This window comes from Oryctolagus cuniculus, chromosome 9, assembly GCF_051225735.1.
Source record: "Oryctolagus cuniculus isolate XC-2025 breed Fujian yellow rabbit chromosome 9, ASM5122573v1, whole genome shotgun sequence".
Classification (NCBI taxonomy): domain Eukaryota; kingdom Metazoa; phylum Chordata; class Mammalia; order Lagomorpha; family Leporidae; genus Oryctolagus; species Oryctolagus cuniculus.
In genome coordinates, this window is record NC_142875.1 from 118703428 (window position 1) to 118727687 (window position 24260).

A 24260-nucleotide genomic window follows, 5' to 3' on the forward strand; every position below is an offset into this window, starting at 1 on the left:
CCTTCCAATCTAAAACCCCAAACCATGTTTATCAATGTGTGTTCCGGAAAGGAACCTCAGCAACACATTTAAGCTAGCATTAGAAATGCAGATTTCTTGGCTTACCCCCAGATCCATGGAATCCAAAACTCTTGGGATCTGCCAAGAATCTGCGTTTTTAACAAGTTTCCGCTTCCCTCACTGCCTCCTTCCAGTAATTTTTATGCATGGCAAAGCGTGAGAAATCTTCCTTGAAACATGTTTAATCAGTCTTCAACTAAAACTGATTTATCACATGCTTCAATAGAAACATTTTAGAAAGACGTAATTCCAACCCTCAAAAATTCCCGTGCTCTGTAATTATTTTTTAACAAACAGATTGATGGGCATATTTTATGGCAATTTTTGTATTTCATAAAATTTGCTTTATAGGTGAGCATTGAGTTTTTATAATGGACATATAGATGCCTAAATTTTTATATGTCATGTCATTTTTATTTCTATTTGGCCTTTTTTGGAAAAAGCCTATAGATGTATTATAAAGTGTCATTTATATGAATATGAGTTTCATCATTTGATTTCATTCAAAACTAGGTACAGGTGTGCGAATTTTCTTTTTTATAGGGGATATCAACTAGACTGAGATGCACTGTATGTTTCAAAAGCAATTATAAAACTAACAGAAATTTTAATAGAAAAATATGAAGGAAGGAAGAGTAATTATTTTATTTCAGAAACTCTAAGTAAAATTTAACAGTGACTAAAAGAAACCTTCTACAATTTGATGTTATAAAACATTTTAAGAGGACAAGGTTGGGTGCAATGAGATGGAGGAATGGCAATTAATATATTTTGACAAAGGGATGAGGTCGTTGAAGTAATGAATATTAGAGATTTTGTCATCCCAGATGAAAGAACAGAAAGGTAAAATGGGAAAATGATGGGCAGGTGGTTTTATAAAAACAAAACATCACTAGGCCTGCTGTGTACATTCATACATGCAATTATACTGCTGGATTTTTTTAAGTTTTCTAACTTAAAATGCTTTCTTCTTTTTCCTCCAGGGAATCTCTTAGTTATAACATTTGTTAGTTACTTTGGAGCCAAACTTCACAGGCCAAAAATAATTGGAGCAGGGTGCCTAATCATGGGAGTTGGAACATTGTTCATTGCAATGCCTCAGTTCTTCATGGAACAGTAAGTCTAAAGCAGTCACCTTTTTTTCTTATCCAACCATTGCATTTCTCCCTTTTATGATTAAAATTGGTTACTTAAAATTAAGCTTAAACTATCATAATTATTCATATTATTTTTATTATAACATCTTTGAAGAGAATTTCAGAATACTTTTGTAATTATTTGTGACTTTATAACTATAAAAATTATTGATATGTATTGATGTCAACAAGATTAAAGGGAAAGTTTCACTAACATGCTTTAACTGAAATGCTTGCATTTAGCTGTGGAGACAAATATATCTATAAAAATAAATTGTCATATTATGTTATAAATATCACATGGGTAATTTATGAATGCTGTTAATAATAAATGTTGGATTGTGGCACACTGCCTGATGGATAATTGAGGAGTAAGGGGTTTAAAATAGCTCACACAACCATTCAACGTCCCAGTAGTCACACATAGGCCTTTATCAATTGAAATGTAGTATCTATGTCCTAGTAATCCTGAAGTCTACTCTTGGCACTTTTGTTGATACTTTACACGGTAGTAATTCCAAAGATTCTCACCTTTATTTTATTATTTGTTTGTTTTATTATTTTAATATAATATTATTTTAATATTTTTATCCTGACAGCAACTTTGATATACGCGCTAGTTTATCATATATTTTGTTGTAGAGCTGAGGCCCACAACTTGGAGAGTTTGGTGACTTGGTCAAGGGTCAGTGTCTTCTAATTATGGAACCAGGGCCCTAAAGCAGATCTTCAGACTTCCCATGCAACACCCTTCATATGTATCCATGCCATTCCCCAGTTAGGGGCTTACCTTTTGCTAGCTAAGAAAAATGACTAGCAAAACGATCCAAAGCAGGAGAGTATTTGTAAAAAGTACACTTCAGATGATATTTTGATTACTGTCAGTTCTAGGTCATTGTATCATTGACATTTTAGAGCTAGAGAGACTTAATTCCTAGGTCATATATATCAGTGCAGTCCAATTTTTTGTTCCTTAGCCAATCTTTAAAGGCAAGACACAAAATCTTTTTTTTTTTTTTTTAGAATTAAAAAAAAATTAATTGAGAGGTAGAGTTACAGACAGAGAGAGAGACAGAAAGAAAGATCTTCCATCTGCTGGTTCACTCCCAAAATGACTGCAATGACTGGAGCTGGGCTGATCTGAAGCCAGGAGCTTCTTCTGGGTCTCCCAAATGGGTGCAAGGGCCAAACACTTGGGCCATCTTTCACTTCCATCTTTCACTTTTTCACTAATGGCTTTCCCAGGCCATTAGCGGATAATTGGATCAGCAAAGGAAAATCCAGGACACAAACCTGGAGGCTTAGCCTACTATACACAGCTGCTGGCCCCAAGAATCTTTAAATGGGAGCCTTCCTATCTATTTGGAGCTTTCCCTGACACCTTCATTTTTGGTTAGAGAGGGAGCTGTGGTTTGGCACTTCTGTTGCTCTTTGAACACCTCTTTGGCATCCTTTCCACAAGGTAGGAGTTTGCTTGCATCATTGAGACTCTGCAGAGGTGTGATAGGGGACTGACGGGTAAGAAGGAGGGAAAAGAGAAAGCTGAGCAAGTGAGTCTCCAATATGTTTAAACCCTGCTTCACCTGCACTGCAGTCTGTCTCATTCATTGGGCCGCCAGTATATGCTCAGGGGAAAAATAGTTCCTCTACTACAAAAATTAAAAATTTGAAGCAGTCACCTAGGATAAATAAATCCTTGGCTCTAGACTTAATTCTCTGCAGGAGATCAGCAACTCTTCCATGTGTCCTTAGGCATGTTACTTAATCTTTCTAGCCCCTGGTTTCTGCATGTTATAATCGTGGCCCTCTGATACGGCAGCCTAAGCAGCAGCTTCACCTGCTGCACCACAACACTGGCCCCCATCTGACTTAGATTTTTAAGGGATCACACTGACTACTGCTGAAGAATTGATTTTAGTGGGTGAATACGGAGGCAGGGAGACTGTTTAGGAGACTGCTATATAATTTCCTGCATCAGAGTCCTATCCCATTAGTGTAGATCAGAACTAAAGCACCTATACCCTTGGTCCTCTGTTCAATCACTTTTTTTGTCTTTTTGTCCAACAGAGTCTAAATGGGCACAGATGCCATCTGTAGCCCTCATTTTACAACTAAACTGAAAACAAATAATTTTTAGAATGTCACAGATAAAATTTGGTGACAAAGAGGCACTTACATGAGTCTATTTATTCAAAACCTAAATAATTATCATGCTTGCAACAGTTAGCTTTTGACAAAAGGAACTGAGAATGTTCAAATTAAATTTTTTATAAAATGCTACATAATCACCATTGATGCTCACTTTAATAGCCTTGAGTCATTATAACAGTCCATGGTGTCTCTGTCCCTGTTAATTAATCAGAATTATATTTACTATGATTTCAATAACACGTGTTCTGTATAGTTAAAAATTGGAAATAGCTACCCTTTTGAAATGGTTCTTAACCTATTTTGGTCAGGGAACCATTTGGTGAATGATGACAACTGTGAACCTCCTCCCTTAAAACATTCACATAAAATGTGTGTACCAAAGATCCTCCTTTCTCAGGGGAATCTGTAGACCCACTGAGGCATAGGGTGCACAAAAGGGAGGTAAGGTAACCCTTTTGTTGACCATTTGAATATTTTAACTACTCAGTACATGTTTTCCTTACCATGCTGAATAAATGAGATTCTATGATTGGCATCTCAAATAACATTACTGTGATGGCCAGACACATAGTCATATAGCACCAAAACAAAATGAGAATGACGATGATGTTAGGAGACCTTTGTACTATGTACCTCTTCCCTGAAGGGTCCAGATGGAGCTGAGAACTTGGCTGAAGGTCACCCTGGGTGGCGTGGAGCAGAGGACTGTAGATAGCCTCGGCCTACTCTGGCCCTTCAGTCTCCAGCCTGGCTGCCATCATAGCTCCATCAGTGGAGGAAGGACTGGAATTAGAAACAAGTTGTAGCTGGATTACTAAATTGTGGAAAAAGCAGACTATTACCTAGATAATGATTCAAGAAGCCCATGTATCATTATCCTTTCTCTAGATTGAGCCTTGCAGCTCTACTAAATTCAAACTCTAAACAGATTATGCTAAAGGCCTTAATTATTGCTTGGCTCTGTCTCAGAGAGATTCATGATTTCTATCAAGTGTTGGATACTTTTTCAACAACGGAGTAGATGATTTGTGGTTATTATTTTATATTAAGATGATTTAAATAATTCTTTTATTTTCTTTTACTGCACTCTGTAATTGACAGGGACAGGTATGATAGGAAACTCATGAACCAGAACCGCAGTCTACCTCTGCAGCAAATTCTGCTGTTAAATGCTGGCTTGATTTGGTGATTCAGATTCCAAGATAGCTGTAACCTCAGTTAATGCCTGGATGAGTTGTCTGCAGAGCATGTACATAATATATATATTACGTTAATGGGTCTATCACCAAGAACATGTTCTTTTTATACAGGTACAGATATGACAGATACTCTCCTTCATCCAATTCCACTCTCAGCTTCTCTCCATGTCTTCCAGAGTCTAGAAGTCAATTATCAATCTCAGTTATGGAAAAATCAAAACCTCAAATAGATAAAGGTAAGATAGTTTTTTAAGTTGACAAAATAAACTCTTTTTTTTGGAGGCAAGGTGGTGCTTTCTATGTGCTTTGGTTTGCATAAGAATATCTGTACTTTTTTGGCTCTCAAGCCTTTATCGCTTAAATTGAAATATTACAATGTCATAAAGATCCCTAGAATAGAAAGCAGTAAATGATGAGATCCTAAGAAAATATACAGATGATCAAATATTATGACTATAATGACTGGTGACTGGAAAAGCCTTCCAATGTTTCTAAAATAAGATGGACCACCTTGATAGCAGGGAAAAACTGGTTTCGTACTCCTGGTTTCTCAGGAGTGAAAGAAATGTAATTTTCCCTCATAAATCAAGTTAATTTCCCTATTCAGATTCTTCCATCAGAATGGGAGAAACAATTTCATTCTGTCCTAATCTCCCTCCTTCCCCCAGGCATTGCCTGTGTTCTAGGAGCTTGCAAAATATCATGGAGGCAGTAAGGTTCTTGGTGTTATCAGTCCCTTGTCAGCTTAGATGTCTGAAACCCTGCTGGTCACAGTGTTTGGTCACACATGACATCACAGGGTCGTCTTGTGTTCTCATCTATGTCCTGTTTGGCACAGCAGCGCTCTCTGATACAGAAGTGACAGTCTTGGACACAGGGAAATCATCTTGCTTCCCACATGAGATGGGGCACAGGGAGTTTTGTCAGCAGGTCTAGTGTCCACGGGACTGGTGAATGTGGCCCAGCAGTGCCGTGTCTGCACTGCCCTTGGGAACAGGCCATCATCTCTTCCGTGAGATTTGCACTGTGAGAATCTTGAGAGGAGCCCCAGGCAAGGGTGCTTAACTCTGCCATGCAGCCTTTTTGTCTCCACGGTCTGATTTGGTCTGATTACCTCCCTGGGTTCTAACAGGCCAAAGTGCAATGAGATTTTCTCACTCAGAAACTCTACATATTTATCTGTAGAGGTTTCCTGCATCTCTAGGACTCAGTGCGGGCAAGAGAACAAGTCCCCTCTTGTCCCCCAGAGCATCAATATGCCACCACTCCCTCCCATGCCACCCCCTTCTCCCTCCTTTACTCCTGACCTGGGGAATCAATTTCCTTAGGGCACTATGCAAGGATTGACTCAAGTATTCCGTTTCATCTGTACACAATGTATAGTCAGTGATGAGATTGTAGGGAAGAGATGATACAAATGGCAGCACAACTAGTTAGGAAATACTTCAAATTCTGATATAAAAAAAAAACAACTGACACATAGGCTTTAGAGTCATGGGATTTAAGTAAAATATCTTTAATATAAGGGGGAAAGTTACCTGATATGTACGGAGCATAGCACTCACAGTCAATCCTTCTCCTTCCTTAGGTGAGGAACATTCCAGTATGAACATCCTCTTCCTTAGATACCATGAATGTGAAGCTACCCTAAAGATGGTCATGGGATTGAACATGAAATTCTTCTCAGAAATGCTCCACACCCAGTCCTCCTTCTCTCTCACGACACCCTGGAGTAGAGCTAGTCACAGGACTTGGGGCGATGGCCATGTCCTATACCCAATACTGCTGCCACTAGTCAGATGGGAGTGTTGTGCACTTGGACTGGAGCTAGTGGTACTCAGAAACCAAAAGATATATTTTATCTAATTTAATTTTAAAAATTACTTGAGTTTCAAAATGTTTTAATTAATTTAAATTTTAATAGCCACACATTGCTTGTGTCTACACACAGAACTAAAGTATCCACGCTTAAGCAAAACTGATGACCATAAAAAGCTTCTTAGGATTATACAAATGTTAAGTTTAGAATTGATATTAGAATTAATTTTTAGAAAAAGAACTCACATCATATTTTGGGGAGCAGACTAGAAATCCAGAGAGGAGAGTGCAAATCCTTGGTCCTGCACTACTTTTCCCGAAGGAGCAGAAAAGGGATCAAGCCCAGAAGAGTGCACAGTCGTCACAGCTGTGATGCAGTCTGATCCACTTGTTAAGAGGTGTTCACCTCAGTTCGTCAGAACTCACACTTCCTAGTCAAATGCCATTTTAAAGACTAATCCCAGCCCATGGGTCACTAGGAAGATTCAATTAAAAGATGCCCACCAATTTCTTAGCCCAGTGAGTGGCCGGGAGGGAGCTTCTAGAAATGGCAATTATTGGCGGTTGTTAACATTATAGATTTTATTAAAGAGTTTGACCTCTTCAAAGCTAGATATGGAGGCTATTATCCTACTTCACACAGGATTGTACCAAGACCTGGATTTTCTGAGAGCATTTTAAAGTTGCTTGCTTTGAATCTCACTCTAAAAATAGTCAAAAAATCTTTTTATAAAATTTCAATGATAAATCATAGGGGGTTCCCAATTTTATGTAAATTTTTTCCTAAAAATCCTAAAAACAATGTTCACTATCAAATAAACATAATTGTAGCCAGTACTGCCCAATACTGAAGTATAGGCAGTTTAGAATTTTGCGTTTCAGATAAAACTTGCTCAATAATAAAAACATTTATGACTTCTACTGAAAAATAGAACTGTCTAGAGTTAAGGTGAGAAAGTCTTTATTCAAAATGCATATTTTGCCCTCAATAGGTTGTTGAGTGTGACTGGATTGTAGGAATTCAAATAGCTTGAAATGGGTACAAAATAAAAAGAAGAGAGAAAATAAGAAGAGAGAACAGAAACAAGAAGCAATAGAGTTGCTTGGTTAAGTCTCTGGGAGGTTTCCACTCCCTACAAGATTACAGTGACAAAACATTTTCCAGTCTTCCTTCCATCAAATTATGACTACTTGCCATTTCACTTTTGCATTCTAATTCCTTTTTAGGACACATTGTAGAGATGCAGAGTAAATATTTAATTTCGATAGTTATCTAATTGCAATGCTCTCGTTTGCTTTTCTTTTAAGAATGTGAAGCTGATGCCAGCTCCTCCATGTGGGTTTATGTTTTCCTGGGAAACCTTCTTCGTGGCCTGGGAGAGACTCCCATACAGCCTCTAGGCATTGCCTACCTGGATGACTTTGCCAGTGAAGACAATGCACCTTTCTATATTGGTAATGCCCACTCTATCCATTTTTGGGGGAAGTAGGGTAGCTGGTTTCTCCATTCCATTGAATACTGCAACCAGTTCCTATATTCAGTTCACACATTTCTGAAGTGCTCAGTGAGGATTTGCATGATGAATGCACTCCAATTCGAAGGACCTATTAGGAAAGAACAGTAAGTTGGAAGGAAATAATCGTGCGCTCCACTGTAGTGACGCCTGACCGCCTCAAAGTCTTCTTGTGGGCATCAGATTTTATAGGCTTTTTTAAGTGGGATCATTATAGTGCTGCTGCAGCATTTAGGTGTGTACATATCTGTATATTCTAAACTTGTTTCCAGAGCCTCAGAAATTTCTTTGATATTTATAAGCACTGATTATTAAAAGCACCTTTTACCCCTATGAGAGATCACAAAGAATTCTGAGGTAACAAGAGCAGGTAGCGATGGGTAAAGAAAAGTATAAAAGGATGGAAGCAAGGCCAGAGGCTGTCCTATCTCTGGAATCAGTCTCTGTGGATGATCAACAACAAAAGCTGCAAAGGCCAAAATGATACAGCAAAGACATACCTCGAAGTTCAGATGCATCTAAGCAGCATTTACTGGGGGACTCTATGTCTTAGAATTAAGCTCAAAGCTAGAGATACAGAATGACTAAGGCTTGTTCTGTTTCACACATCAGCTTGGCTTCGTGATCTTTTAAAGAACTGTCTACTGGGGACAGAAGGGTATGATTTAAATTCTTTGGACAGGGAGAGGGGACTGCAGCTAGGTCCATAGGACAGACCTGCCCTGTCTGTGCTATGTACAACTTTGCAGTGTTCTGGTTGAGCCAAGCAGGCTATAATTAAGAATATGGTTTCTTGTACTTATGGGAAAAAATCAGTATTAAGCAGGGAATAGAACTGGAACAAAATCTCTGTCGCATGCACTGGGCATTTCCTTTGGGATTTGGAGGAAAGTTTATAGCCAGGAGAAGCATGCACGGGCCCAGTGCCTCCTTCCTCACCAGGAGCACAGAGCCCACTTCTTCTCTTAATTCTCTCTTCTCTTCTATTTTTTGAATTTTTTTTTATTTGAAAGGGAGAGTTACGGAGATGCAGAGGCAGAGAGGGAGAGAAAGGAAATCCCCCATCATCTGCTTCATTCCCCAGATGGGTGCAACAGCCAGAGCTGTTCTGATCCAAAGCCAGGAGCCAGGAATTTTTTCTGCATCTCCCATGTAGGTGCAGGAACCCAAGGAATTGGACTATCTTCCACTGCTTTCCCAGGCCATAGCAGAAAGCTGGATCAGAAGTGGAGCAGCCAGGACTGGAACCAGTGCCCATATGGAATGCCGGCACTGCAGGCAGCAGCTTTACCCATAGCACCAGCCTCTTTTCTGTTCTGAAAACGATCTGGGACCTGCTAGTTACACCTCCAGTTAATTGAAATCTACAGAAATATGTGTGCCTTAAGCTGTGTGTTGAATGCAAAGCAGTTGGGAATCTTTGGCAAGAAAGAGCCACTTTTCTGGTTCCTAGAGATGGTGTCTTTTAAGCAGTCGGCCATGTTACTGTTAGGGCTTCCCTGATGGCCATGAGCCTCCCAGAGCACTCAACCTGTTCCCAAGTCTGCTTCCTTTACTGGCTGCTTCCAGGATTCCGCACAGATACTGCTCTTGAAAACAGGCCTACACAGCTCTCTGCTGTGGCCAGGGAGTGCAGTGGAGGATGGCCCAAGTGCTTGGGCCCTGCACCCCATGGGAGACCAGGAGAAGCACCTGGCTCCTGTCATCAGATCAGCGCGGTGCGCTGGCCACAACGCACTGGCCGTGGCAGTCATTGGAGGGTGAACTAATGGCAAAAAGGAAGACCTTTCTCTGTCTCTCTCTCTCTCACTGTCCACTCTGCCTGTCAAAAAAAAAAAAAAAAAAAAAAAAAGAAAAAAGAAAAAGAAAACAGGCCTACAGAACCTCGAAGTGTATGGATACACTGTTCTAATGTGCAAGGAATCAGTTTCATTGTCAAGAGGAATCTTACACTCATCTGACCATAGCAAGTTGTTTAAAGACTATCAAAACCAGTACAATTGCAGTTTTTAAGAGTGGGCAATCTAATCCCAGAGAGTGAAGTTTGCTAAATTAGCTTCTTTAGAGCTTTGATATTCTTTTCTTATCACAAGACACTAAGGGCTTTAAAGGTGTTTGTTCTTCCCTCAAAGTAGAAAACTTAATTCCTTTTCAGTGTGGTTGAAAAAGTTGACAAATGAAATACACACAAATGTAGAGTTGGAACATTTTCAGCAACTAACTGGATCTCACATTTCTTGTTTAAAATTTTAATTTATCAAAACAAATAAACGGCAACTTCTTCTCTCTTTTCTTTCCTTTTTTTGTTGTTTGTGCAGGGTGTGTGCAGACAGTTGCAATTATAGGACCAATCTTTGGCTTCCTGTTAGGCTCATTATGTGCCAAACTCTATGTTGACATTGGCTTTGTAAACCTAGGTAAGGGAGTTTATTTTTATTTATTCATTTACTTTAGATGCTGTGAATTTTGATATGGGTACATTGTGAAAAGTATCAAATCATTTCTTTATAAAATGACGGGGTAGTCATCTTTCATAAAATGAAAATAATCCATGGGAAACTTATTGATACAATCATCACATGCATTAGTAAATGGAACTTGAAAATAGGTGGTGATAGAACTGAATAAATGACCATAATTTGTTTGGAAGATGTATCCTAGTTTCATTTCTGATTGGCCAGTTGAGAGGCATTCCAGTGTAGTTAAGACCCCAAACCAAGGCTGCCTGTGGGCTCTTGCCAATTTCAGGTGTGTGAGCATTCATTAGAGTTACATCAATTGATAATGCATCTGGGGACTTGCCAGAAGAACTAGGGACTGAAACTCTTCTGGCAACCAAATGACCCCCCACTCTTTTTTTTTTAACTTACCAAGTCTTTTCCAAGTGGAAATATATTGTAGAATGTTGACCTTCCTTTTAGAATACTTGTGCAGGATTTCATTGGGCGGCTTTATCTTCCCATAGCTAGTCACTTATTCCCATCCCCAGGAGATACATCCCCTAAAGATGAATGGCATTTATCTTTTTTAAAAAAGAATTCTAAGACTGCTATTAGAAACAAGTTTCATATGAAATTGCATTTTAAAGTCATTGTGTATTAAAACAGAATATAAAATTCTTGCACTTTTTAAATGAAATGAACTGCAAGGTATGCTGCCCAAATTTTATTTGTCCATTCATGACTTCACCAAAGTTATTTTACTGTAACTATACCCTAGTTGATATTCCAGAGCAGTGAACAAAATACTTCAGTTCTTTGACTTCACAAAGTGTAAAATCCTGATCTAGATGAGGACATATAAGTGTGATGAGAGGTATGCAAGAGGATTGTTAAGGGGAAGCATCTAACATGCAGTGACAGAGTTGTATAAATATTTTACCAAATATAATGTGGTAGCAGTTGAGCCCAAATTTCAAGGTATGAGTATCCATTTTATTGATCTCATAGAATATGATGGTGACAAAGTATAATCATATTTTATAGATTATTATATATGAAATCAATGATTTGATTTAAAATCTGTCAAATCTTTTTAATCAAATGAAAAATAATGTCAAACATAAAATTCCATGGTAAATTAGCTATTGAAGTTGTGCTTCAGATATACAAATACCATCTGAATTCAAATAAAATGTTTATTCTAGATTTGGCTTGGAGGGTGCAAGGCATTAATCTTCCTTCGAGTAAAATCTTAGATGCTCTATGCATAAATTAGATGAATGTGGTGCTGATGTGGAGTAGCTGAGTGGGACATGTTGAGCCCTCATTAGTCTCTCTCAGGTGTTGTCTTTCTCTTGTCCTGGGTCCTTCTTCAGGCACTAGTACACAGTTTGGATTTTATAAGACCTTCCCCAAACTTAAGACTCTATAATTTTTCATCTAAGGACCCAAAGGAGAAAGCATCACATGGTTTCTCTCATTCCTTCAGCAAACCACACATTAATATCCAGATTAGGATAAAAGTCATATATGAATTGTTAGGTATTTTGTGATAGGATAGAGCTAATGCCAGGATTTAATTTTGTTAATAGAAGCCTATGTCAACCCATTGGCCTTGCAATGCATGCTCCTTGGCCATCCTCTCTGTCTTTCAGATCATGTAACTATTACCCCGAAGGATCCCCAGTGGGTAGGTGCCTGGTGGCTTGGCTATCTGATAGCAGGAACTGTAAGTCTTCTTGCAGCCGTGCCTTTCTGGTGTTTACCAAAGAATTTACCAAGACCCCAAAGTAGAGAGGAGTCCAGTTCCTGCTCTGAGAAATCCAGGTTCATTGTGGATGATCAGGTCAACTACCAAACAGCTCATGGAGAAAAAGCAAAAATGCTGGAAATGGCAAGAGGTAAGTCTGATTCTTTCTGATTTCTTCCTGATTTTGAAGTTCTTTCAGTTTACTTGTTGGGGCTATAGAAGATTTACAAACAATACCACTCTCTGCCTCCCCTGTGTTCAGAGAGGGAGAAAGTGGGAGGGGGAAAGAGAAACATACACACATACTCACACACACACAGGGAGGGTAGTGGGATTTTTCACACATCAGCCTTATTATGGGAAAACTGAGTGGAGCACATGACCACAAGCTTTGCTAACCTTCTTGGTGGACATTTACATCAATTGTCTGAACCCAGGATCACTGCTTTGTAGAAATCTCAGTGGACAGAACAATGGGTCTTCAGGGTTTGCAGTCTTTTAACAGATGAGAGCCACCCATTTGAGAGGTTGTATCAGTGCATCTCTCTCACTAAAGAGTGCATTGTGGGCACATGGCCAGAAGAGTTTTAACAGATTCTTTGTAGGGGGAGGGGTGCCCACAAGGCTGGTCCTTTTCCTCCTCAAGCAGTATTGACATGATTGGCTGGATAACAATAGGAAGAGAGAATAAGAAAATTCATTTCTCATGCTAAAATATATATGTTAAATAGAGGTAACATTCATATTTCTTCCCTGTAACCTTGATCCAAATTTGAAGAATAGAGACCAGAAAACAAACATTCTCTAATTTGTTGATTAGAGAAGCAGAGACATGAAGAGGTAGACAGACAAAAAGAAAAACAGAAGAGCTCCCATCCTCTGGTTCATTCACTAAATGTGTGCAATGCCCAGGGCTGGGTAGAGTGGAAGCCAGAAGCCAGGTGTCAGTGCAGGTGTCCCATGTGGGTGAGAGGAACTGCTTGAGCCAGCACCAATGCATCCCAGGGTGTGCTTTTGCAGGGAGCTGAAATCCAGAGCAGAGCTGTGACTCAGACCCAGCCACTCGAGTAAGAAATGCAGGCATCTTAACTTCTAAGCCAAGCACCTCAAAAACAACCATTCCTGCTGCCCTGCCTTTGGCTCCCAGCTGCATGGCCATGGGGGTATTCTCATCCATGTTGCCTGTTAGCTCCTTCTGTTACAGGGATCTGTCCTGTCTGACTTTCACCACTGATGCAATTGTCTTACCTGCATGGTGAAGCCAGTGTCTAAGTCTTGCCAGATCACAGCCTTGCTTTGCAGCAGTGGCTTGGTACACATAATACATAAGTGTGTGGCACCCTCAATTGCCCTGAGTTCTGTGATGGGGGAGACTCACTCAGCTGAATCCTGCTGCCGCAGCTTCATCTTCTGCCAAGTGTTATGCTGTCTTTAATTACTCTGTGTTATTTTTGTCTTGTAGATTTTCTTCCATCTCTGAAGAATCTTTTGGGGAATCCAGTATACTTCTTGTATCTGTGTGCGAGCACCATTCAGTTCAATTCTTTATTTGGCATGGTGACCTATAAACCCAAGTACATCGAGCAGCAGTATGGGCAGTCATCCTCCAAAGCCAACTTTGTCATCGGTATGCTTATCTGCCCTTTGTGCTTTCCTGCAGGTGTTAGCTCAGATGCATCTGGATAACTGGTGGTAATCTTAGAGATCATTCTCATACACCTAAGATAACTTAGGGCATGTTAGCTTAAGTATAAAAGTAAGTGAAAAAAAGTGCCTAGTAGAATAAAATGTTAGGTTAGTCCTTGGCTCACCTTTGTAGCAAGAATTATTCATCCATGTGGGTGCGTGACACACACCCTAAGCAGTTCGTGAAGGAATACTGTGCAGACCAAGCATGCATTTTATCAGGGGATTATTCCCTCTGGGCTTTTATGTCTCAAGTGTAGCTGCAAACCTACAACAGTGACCATCTTGCATCAACAGTTTCTGGCATTATATAAAAAGGACACTTAGGTTAAGAGGTGGTCATCAAAAAACAAAGCTTGTTTTTATTCAGAATCAAAAGACTTTTTTCGGATTCCTGGCAGTGGGATTATTTAAAAGGATTGTGTTTCTAGCACAGCAGTACAGTAAAGACATGAGAAAGGTATTCCAGGGCCAAAGAAAAGGATGAAGAATGAACAAATAAGAATCAGAGTCTGCACATGCAAAGCCATCATGCTGGAAGTAATTGGATACTTTTAACCCTGGGTTAGTTCATTTGGTCCATAAACGTCACTTAGTGTTACTGTTTAAAGGCATAACATGTATTCTATTTATTTGGACATTTTTTATGATACAAGTATCCAGTGATTTAAATTATTTCTTCTTCATTACATACTTTAAAAATCATTCTGTCTTCCTCCCTGAAAGAGACCTTAGGCTAGAGGTGGGTAATAGCTGAGTGCGTTTTAGCAGATGTAATTTTCCTATGATCCTCCTGGGTAATCAGCGGATGCTGGTAAGATTCACTGTTTCTTTGGATTATTCTCCAAAATTCTTGAAGTTAAGTTTAGGTTGCTCTTCTATGTTTAATGTTAATTGACTCAAGTTAATTTAATGTTATTATTTAATGATCTGAAAACAATATTTTGGGTTTTTTTTCCCCCAGACAACCATCATTGCCAAGCAATGCTTTATCTTGACTTTTGAAAGAATAGACGAGGAATAAAAGTTGAAGAGACATTATTTTATTTTTAATTTTTATGTGCTATGGAAATACAACTTACAGTCAGAACTTAAGTCCACAAATATCAAATGTACAGCTCAGGTGGATAACCGTCATCCAGAACATATAGCACATGTCAGGCTCCTTCAAATATCCCTTCCAGTAAATATTTGTCTCAAATCTAATAACTTCTGAGCTCTCATGTCATAGACCAGTTCTATTTTTGAACTTCATAAAAGTTGAGTAACATACTATATACTCTTTTGTGTCAAGCTTATTTCAATTAAAGTAAAAACCTATGAGATTCATCCATGTTATCATGTTTACAAGTGGGTTATTCTTGATTACTATGTCATACCCGATTATATAAATTGACTAAATTTTATTTGTTTATTAATTGTATTTTTGGTGGGCATTTGAGAAGTCTTCTGCGTTTGGATTTTATAGATAACCAAGATGTGACAGTTTGTCCTGTGTGTTGCTGAGCCAATACATTGATTTTTCTTGGCTTTACTCTGGAGAGCAATTGCTGGGTAATAAATACTGTGTTTGTTTAGATTCAGTAGTTTTTTACAAGCACAGTGTAGTCATCCAAAGTTTTACTCTACTTAGAAGTGCCACTACATTCCAGTTGCTCCCTATTCTTTTTTTTTAGATCTATTTTTATCTATTATTTGAAATACAAAGTTGCAGAGAGAGGCAGAGATAGAGAGAGAAGTCTTTAATCCGCTGGTTCACTCCCTAAATGGCCACAACAACTTCAGAGCGGAGCCAAATCTGAAGTCAGGAGCCAGGAGCTTCCTCCAGGTCTCTCATGTGGGTGCAGGGGCCCAAGGACCTGGGCCATCCTTTACTGCATTCCAACCATAGCAGAAAAGCTGTATCAGAAGTGGAGCATCCAGGACTAGAACCTGCGCCCATAGGGATGCAGTTGCTTCAGGCTGGGGCTTTAACCCACTATGCCACAGCGCTGGTCCCAAGTTGCTCCCTATTCTTTTCAGCTCTCAGTCCTTTTCACTGTAGCCATTCTTAGGGGGCATGGTGGTAGTATCTCATTACAGCTTAATTTGCATTTGCCTGATGACTAATGATAACAAGCGCTAATTCACAGGCTCAGTGGTCATTTCCACATTCTCTCTCAGTAATCCTGGCCTAGTCCTTTGCCTCCCCTTTTTTTCTTTTTTCATTTGCACTTCTTATAAATTGATTTTTAGGAGTACTATGTGAAGATACTTTCAGAGGTTTATGGGGCAGTGGAATTAAAAGATGTTTGTTTTCATGTAAAAGTTTTTTAAATCCATACATAGCTTTTCATAATATACATTTCTATGGACTTTGGGGAGAACTCTCCTATATTTTTTGATACAAGTTCTTTATTGCATATATGCATTACCAATGTTGTCTCTGAGGCTTCAGCATGCTGTTGAATTTTCCTAATGGTAACCTGCTTATTTTTAATTTTATTTAATTTTCATCACCGTGGTTTTGATGCTGTTTTAAGAAGTCCTTTGTAAATCCAAAGATCATGAGAGTATTTTCCTGGTATTTCTACTACTACCTTAATTGTTAAGGATTTTACATTTACATTATCATCATTTCAGCTAATTGTTATAGAATGTGAAGGAAAACATTTAAGTGCATTTAGCAAAATGAAAAGACCATCTTTTGCCCTTGAGCTATAGTGAAGGGACACATTTTTACGTTTTGTTTCTCTCTACTCCACATGTGCAAACCACTTGGAGATTGGAAGGCATTTCATTTTGTTTGCACTGCAGTGATGAATACTTTTTTTACTTTAAAATTAAGATTCAATTCATAAAGGAAAATTAAAAGCATTATTTAGAGAGAGGTGCTTCTAATAGATAATTAGATTATATAATAACACTTTACTGAGTAGGTAATAAATGAAACACTTTTTCCTAAAAATTATTTTAAGGAGAATGAGCACACATCAAAGAACCTGAAGTTCTGAGCAATTCAGTGTTCTGCTCAATGCCATCCATATATAATCTTTACATGCATATGGCATAGCTAAAAATAAAATTTCCCCTGAGTTTACAAGCTAAATACCCTCACTGTGTATAATTGCAATACTTACAGGGAGAATCAAACTGATAATTTTCTTTTAAGTTATGACTTGATTTCTTTAAATCTGTGACTCCACTCTCTGTAATCAAATGGACTCTGAGATCCAAACTCATGAGAATGTTTGGAATCATATATCAAAGGTTGCCTAAAATTCAGTCAATCATAGTTTCTAATATATCACATCTACAGATAATTCAAATGCTTTTGTAAGCTGTATATGAGAGTGCTTAATAATTCCACATCATTACAGCCAAGATCCTTCCCTTGGTTTCATATTAGTACATGTGGGACACAGCAGCATAAGGGAAAATGGGTGAAGTAAGTGACACTTATTTTGATTATCTGTAGAATGATGAAAATAGATACTCCCTAGGTGAAATCAAAGTGAGGGAAGGCATGTAAAATGCAGAGAGCTGTCATTCAGTAAACATTGTTTTCTCACTTTCTTGCTTTGCTTCTTCCATCCCACTACCACCTTCTTCTCCTTATTAAATTTGTGTTAAAATGTGAGAGAGGCACCAAGAAGACGTATTTCTGTCTTTATTCTCAGAAAAGGCATCTGATGTGACACAGGTGAAAGAATGAACAGAAATTTTCCTGCATATTCAAGGGCCATTTGTTGCAACAGCAACTTATTTTGGCTGTACACATCTTTTTCCTAAAGTTTAAAGCTATATTCTTTCCAAACAAATGGCATTTTTTCTGTTAATTACTTTAACTTTGTAAAGAAAAACCAATGAAAAATGTTTCAAATTCAAGGAATGGCAAGTATATGGTGGAATGATTTTGTTGCTTTAAGTTTATAGGTTTTTCTTTAAATTTCCCTGTAATTTCTACTGGAAGATATTTGGAGGTACCATTGTCAATTCTAGGAGGCATTATGCAAACAAACAAGGAAATACTTAGAGAATTATTTGGAGATAGGCATTTAGGAAAGAAAACATCATTATCTTTCTTGCAGTTAAGTCATCATAGCATGTTTCCTAATTGTATTATAATGTGCTCTAGAATTTTCTAAAGTGAAAATTAAGACTGCAAGATCTTAATTTGTGAGAAAGAAAGTTATGTTTATTATGCCCAGGATGCATGATAAATTTTACATTTTTGTCTGCATTCAGTTGGCTGTGAGTGTTGAAAGTACCAGATATTTTTGTTTTCATTTCTCTCTGTAAAATTTATATCTTAATACTTATTTCTTTAAACATAAGAGAGATGTTATGAATTATATTGCAATAATATCTCACACAGGGAGAAGCCCTGAAATATCCCAACGTATTTTTTATTATTATTCATTGTTATTTCATCCTAAAGTATTTGTACAGCTATCACAGTTTTCACTTTACATGGTAATAGTGCTGACTATCTCAAAGTATATTGCACAAGCCTCATAACTCTGCTTTAAATCAGTAACAGAAGTATCAGGGACTCTAACCTCAGCAAGTGCGAAGAAGCAATAGTGATTATTAACAATAATTAATAAAGATATAGTAATAAATTAGCTTTTACATCGCTCCTAGCTTATTTGGTGTTGGAGTGAATATGCATATTAAACAAAAAAGGACACCGGTGTCATTTTATCACCTTGACAACATGATTATTGGCTTAATATTACAGGAAAGGAGACAAGATTTAGAGGCATTCAGAGAATTAACTTCAGTTGCACAACTATGAGGTGGTACAACTGAGATCCAGTCCCAAGCTTGGGTCTGTAGAACCCAAGCTCTCAACCACTCCATGGGACTTTTACTAGTGTTGTTGGGTTTTATTCACTTTCATTTGATTACTGGTGAGACTGCATATCTGTGTATCTAATTACCCTGCTCTTGTACATTTGTTTATCAAAGGCACTATTTCTGAAGCCCCTTGGAAGAGAAGCAATATAATATAGTGACAGTAGCCTGGGACTTGACATTAGACTTGGCTTCAAATCTGGTTTTACTACTTAGTAACCATGACCATGAACAGATTGCTCTCTGAGGCAGGGATAATAACATGCTTGTTTTAAGATCATGGCCAGTAAGTGTTTCAGATGCTTACCTGAGGACTAGTATATTATAAACAAAGAAAACTATAGGTGGGTATTGTTGATAGGAAGTATAAGGATGCTTCAGAGAGTTCATGGAAAATAGAAATAAAAGATAACTTTGTGTGAAATAATTTTAAAATCCCCACATTAGTTTTTTTTTCACACATAACTAAGCATTTTCTGTGGATACTTTGAAGACCATTCATATACCAGCTAAGAGGCTGGAGTAAGAAAAATAAATTTTGTTTCGGCAAGAAAATAGAAACTGCCTGCCAATGCCAGCATCCATATGGTGTCCGGTTCGAGTCCCAGCTGCTCCACATCTGATCCAGCCTCCTGTTAATGCACCTGGGAAAGCAGTAAAAGGTGGCCCAAGTCCTTGGACCCCCACCACCCATGTGAGAGACTAGGATAGAGTTCTTGGCTCTTGGCTTTGGCCCAGCCTACCCCTATCAAATGCAACCATTTGGAGAATGGACCACTATATGGAAGATCTCTCTCTCTCCCTCTCTGTCTCCCTCTCTCTCTGACACTCTGCCTTTCAAATAAATTTTTTAAAATCTTAAGAAAAAGGAAACCAAGATTTTTTTATTCCATGTATCCCACTTGCTGATTATTTTTAACTCAAAATCCTCTCTCTTATTTTTAAAGATTTATCTAACTTAAAGGCAGAGTGACAGAGACTGGGAGAAACAGAAAGAGCTCTTCCATCTATCTGTTCTGTCCACAAGTGGCTTCAACAGCCATGTCTGGGCCAGGCTGAAGCCAGAAACCCTGAAGCCCATCTGGGTCTCCTACATAGGTGGCAGGGGCCCAAGAACTTGAACCATAATTCACTACTTTTCCAGGTGCATTTTCAGGAAGCTGGTTTGAAAGCAGAGCATCTGGAACTAGAATTGGCATGCCATTAGGGGATGCCAGCATCTCAAACAGCAGCTTAACCAGCTATGCAAGAACACCAGCCCCTTTACCACACAATCATTAGAAACATTAACAGACACTTAGTTGCCAGGTACCTTTTCATCCAAGAATTAGACAAGAAGCACATCAGTTCTTGCTTTTTTTCATTGCTTTTTTTCAGTGTTTATTGCTTTTTTTAAAAAATGTATTTATTTACTTGAAAAGCAGAGTTACAGAGAGACTGAGGCAGAGAGAGAGGTCTTCCATCCACTGGTCACTCTCCACATGGGTGCAATGGCTGGAGCTTGTGCCGATCCAAAGCCAGGATCCAGGAGCTCTTCCTGGTCTGCCATGCAGGTACAGGGACCCAAGGACTTGGGCCATCATCTGCTACTTTCCCAGGCCATAGCAGAGAGCGAGATCAGAAGTGGAGCAGCTGGGACTCAAACTGGCACCCATATGGGATGCCAGCACTGCAGGTGACAGCTTTACCCTCTACACCACAGCGCTGGGCCCCAGTGTTTATTGCTTTAATAATTCATGCTAGACATGGTGTTGGGCGTATGCAGTTATGCTATCATTCATAGCCTCTCATCAAAAGTTCTTGATATATATATATATATATATATATATATATATATATATGTCATTACATAACAGTGACTCAATATCTCTGTAATTGTAAAAGGCAGAATTTTCTAATTATATATCAGGTACTATTGTATAGTTTTATATAATCTCTTAGAAAGCTTGTATGACCACACTTAGATTTGTTTTAGAAATTTGTCAAATGATATATTTTTCTTATTCCTCAGGGCTTATCAACATACCAGCAGTAGCCCTTGGAGTATTCTCTGGGGGAATAGTAATGAAAAAATTCAAAATCAGTGTGTGTGGAGCTGCAAAACTCTACTTGGGATCAGCGGTCTTTGGTTACCTCCTGTTCCTTTCCCTGTTTGCACTGGGCTGTGAAAACTTGGATGTGGCAGGACTGACAGTCTCCTACCAAGGGTACGTTCCCTCATTAAATGGTTTCAAGGGATTGGCTTGATTTGTCCAATTACTAATATAGTTTTAAAATAAGATAATGGAATTTTTAACATCATAATTATGGGATGAAAGTTAATGTTTTATTATGAAATAGCTAGCAATACTTCTGAGTCAGAATCTGTTATTGTCATCTTGTTTGAATTTGAGTATCTTAGAGAAATACAAAAAAAATCCTAACTTACATTTTATGCTAGATAACATGAATTTTTTAAGAAAATACTTGATAGGTGAAATACAGACCTTGAATTTTACCTCTGTTTATTCTTAATAAAGTGGCAGTATGTGGCTTTGTATGCTATTTTTCCATTTATTAAACTGACATGACATACCTGCCTACCACAAAATAGATGCACCATTCATGGGAAAATTTATTATTTTCCCTGGATACCGGAATAGCGGAGTGGGGTCTCAAGGCCAGCCTCCATGGTTTCTGCTGCACTTCAGTCATAGGAAGTTTCAAGAGTAGGCTGTCCTTCAACCCACTGACCCCACATCTTCTGTCTTTAGCGGGGTGTCCTACAGTTGCTCGAGAGAATATGTATTGATGCCCTAAAACCTGTCTCATCCCATTTAGGCTGTGTGTTTAGATTTCTCAGTTTCCAGTTTCTGTCTTCATGCAAGGCTGGATCCTTTGAACTATTTCATCTTTTTACACTAATGGCATTTTTCGTTCTTTGCTATGCATTCATTCTTTGTTTTAAAAAACCTACTGAGCCTCTTCAATCTGCTGGACAGAACCCCCAGATTGCCTGAAACTCTGCCTGTGGCTGAAAGGCAGATGATCCTGACACTGTATTCCGTATCTGCCTGCTCAGTCACGGTCTCCTTGCTGTCCAGCTCCCTCTCCCCTGCCATGCCTGTTTATCTTGACTCCATGTTCTAACCACAGTTGCCTTCATTGATTTGGTTTCTCCTGTTGCTCAGTGGACACCAGTTAGAGTTTTTGCCTCCTAAAATGTTCAGGAAAATTAGTGACGGCAAAGTTCATAAAGTTCTGGAAGTCACACCATTAGGCTCACAAGTGTAACATTGCCTTGGTAACAGCAGTGTAGACTAAGAATACTAGTTTTAAATAGGAAATTGAAGAAGATTTTGGGTGGATAAAAGAAGCCCTGTGCCATATTTAACAGTGCCCACAATCCTCGTAATAGATGGACAGTAGTGGACTACTTTATATTTTGCAATTTACAAAATACCTTAACTATCACTATCTCACTTTAACCTTAAAACCTCTTTATGAATTATGTTTTGCTATCTTTAGAGGAACTGAGTTTATAAAAGTCAGTTTCCCCAATGCTAAATATCTGCAAAAGGCTGATTTGAGGCTTGGACAGAGGCATAAGTGACTCACATGATATTCTTCTACAATATCATCGTGTTTCTAAACCAAAAGCTAACACAGAAAGAGCAACAGAAAATTTTAGAAGTTCACATTAAAGTGTACCTACCTACATAATCAAAGATGAAAGATTCTTAAACATATAAAGTATTCACTGGTGAGTGCTAGCTTCCTCAGAGCAGTCACCCAGAAGGTACTGAACAGCAGTACTGCTATCATTGTTTAAAACTTCCTGTGACCCCTCAGAATTTGCTTTCATATTGTTCAGAATATCCTTGACAATGGCCAAGCTTCAAATTCTAAGAAGAGCATTGCTTTTAGAAAGCAACAGAAGAAATGGCAAAATTTCTTACTTCCCGGTGAAATTACTTTGAAAGAAAAATCTAGTTTGGATGTAAATATTCAGATAAATTTTTTAAAATGCTTAAAATTAAAAAATTTAATCCACAATTCTACTCTCAACACATCCTTCATAAAACATGTATGCAATCAATTTCTGCCCTAGATGGCAAACTAAACTTATTTCTTTAATAAAAAATTATAGTGGTTATAAAGTACAAAATGTTTCCCGTGGATTACCCATGCTGCTTTGTTCTAAAAGGCTGTTTTGATCCTGGACATTCAACAGGACGATGTAGATGAATTTTAGATATGGCAGTGGAAGGAGTCTTCTATAGTGAGGAGAATGGCCCGGTATAGGAATTTAAAATCTAGAGGCCTGGAAGCAGTCTATTTCCAAGCTTTTCTCAACTAAATGCCATGAATTTGAGCAAGTTACCTGCCCAGTTTGCTGATCTGCCAAATGAGAGTTTGGCCCAGGTCACTCCAAAGTTCCTACCGGTCCCTATTATTCTGTAAGCTCAGCCCCACTGTGTCCATACTGTAGCTTGATTCTTGGCTTTCAAAGGCACATTTTTATATTTTCTGGTACTATCACAAGGTCTTAGCTCACAATACTTTCAATATATTTATTTATTTATTTTAGAGTGAGGGGAGGAGGGGGATGGAAGAGAAGAGGAGGGGCGTAGAGCGGAGAGGAGGCAAAGAAAAGAGAGGAGACAGAACAGATCTTACCTTCCCTCTGCTGTTTCACTCCTCAGATGGCTACAATGGCCATTGCTAGGTCAAGCCAAAGCCAGGTGCCTGCAACTCCATCCTGTTCGCCCATGTGGCAGGCAGGGGCCAAGTATCTGGGCTGTCCTCTGCTGCATTCCCGGGTGCATTAGCAGGGAGCTGGATCAGAAACAGATCAGCCTGTACTCAAACCACTGCTCTGATATGGGATGCCAACTTCCAAAGCAGCAGCTTTATTGGCTATGCCACACCACTGGATCTGCAATGAATACTTTATGGAAGAGAATAGGGTTCAACTTGCCTATAGGATTTTTCAAGATGGTTAAATACCCTTTTGCTCTGTTTTGAGACATTTTAGAGGTCTTCTATTTCTACTTTCAAGGTGACAAAACCATAGCTGTTCTGCCAGATGGCACATTTTGTCAATTAAGAAATTATAGTGGACCGGCGTCGTGGCTCACTTGTTTAATCCTCCGCCGGTGGCGCCAGTATCCCATATGGGCACCAGGTTCTAGTCCTGGTTGCTCCTCTTCCAGTCCAGCTCTCTGCTGTGGCCTGGGAAGGCAATGGAGGATGGCCCTAGTGCTTGGGCGCCTGCACCCGCGTGGGAGACCAGGAGGGGGCGCCTGGCTCCTGGCTTTGGATCAGTGCAGTACGCCGGCCTTAGCGGCCATTTGGGGGTGGTGAACCAACGGAAGGAAGACCTTTCTCTCTGTCTCTCTCACTGTCTAACTCTATCTGTCAAATTAAAAAAAAAATTATAGTTAGAATCATTATAGAAAATACCTCTCACAGGCAGGGGCCAAAATGACTGATTGTTTCTGCAAAAATTAAGTAGCATTTTTCTTGAATTTATTGATTTGTTTGATATCCTACTGTTGTGCCAGGAATTATTCTTGGTACTAGAGATTCAGGAGTGAATAAAAGAGTTCCTGCCCTCTACTGGGTATGCATGCCAGTGTGTTTTTGTTTGTGTTACATCCTTCAAATGTCTTTGGGAAGACAGT

The 24260-nt window shown here is 38.8% G+C and overlaps 1 protein-coding gene across 8 annotated transcripts in view; it reads left to right on the forward strand.

The window, feature by feature from the left end:
• Window positions 1–24260, forward strand: part of SLCO1C1 (solute carrier organic anion transporter family member 1C1) — a 59356-nt gene that overhangs the window by 22100 nt on the left and 12996 nt on the right. For all 8 annotated transcript variants that reach the window (XM_070049452.2, XM_089303911.1, XM_051850838.3 and 5 more), the window contains 7 exons: window positions 1044–1176; window positions 4658–4782; window positions 7673–7819; window positions 10197–10295; window positions 11975–12220; window positions 13532–13696; window positions 20606–20801. In XM_070049452.2, the coding sequence (XP_069905553.1) occupies window positions 1044–1176; window positions 4658–4782; window positions 7673–7819; window positions 10197–10295; window positions 11975–12220; window positions 13532–13696; window positions 20606–20801 (1111 nt within the window). The remainder of the gene's footprint in view (window positions 1–1043; window positions 1177–4657; window positions 4783–7672; window positions 7820–10196; window positions 10296–11974; window positions 12221–13531; window positions 13697–20605; window positions 20802–24260) is intronic.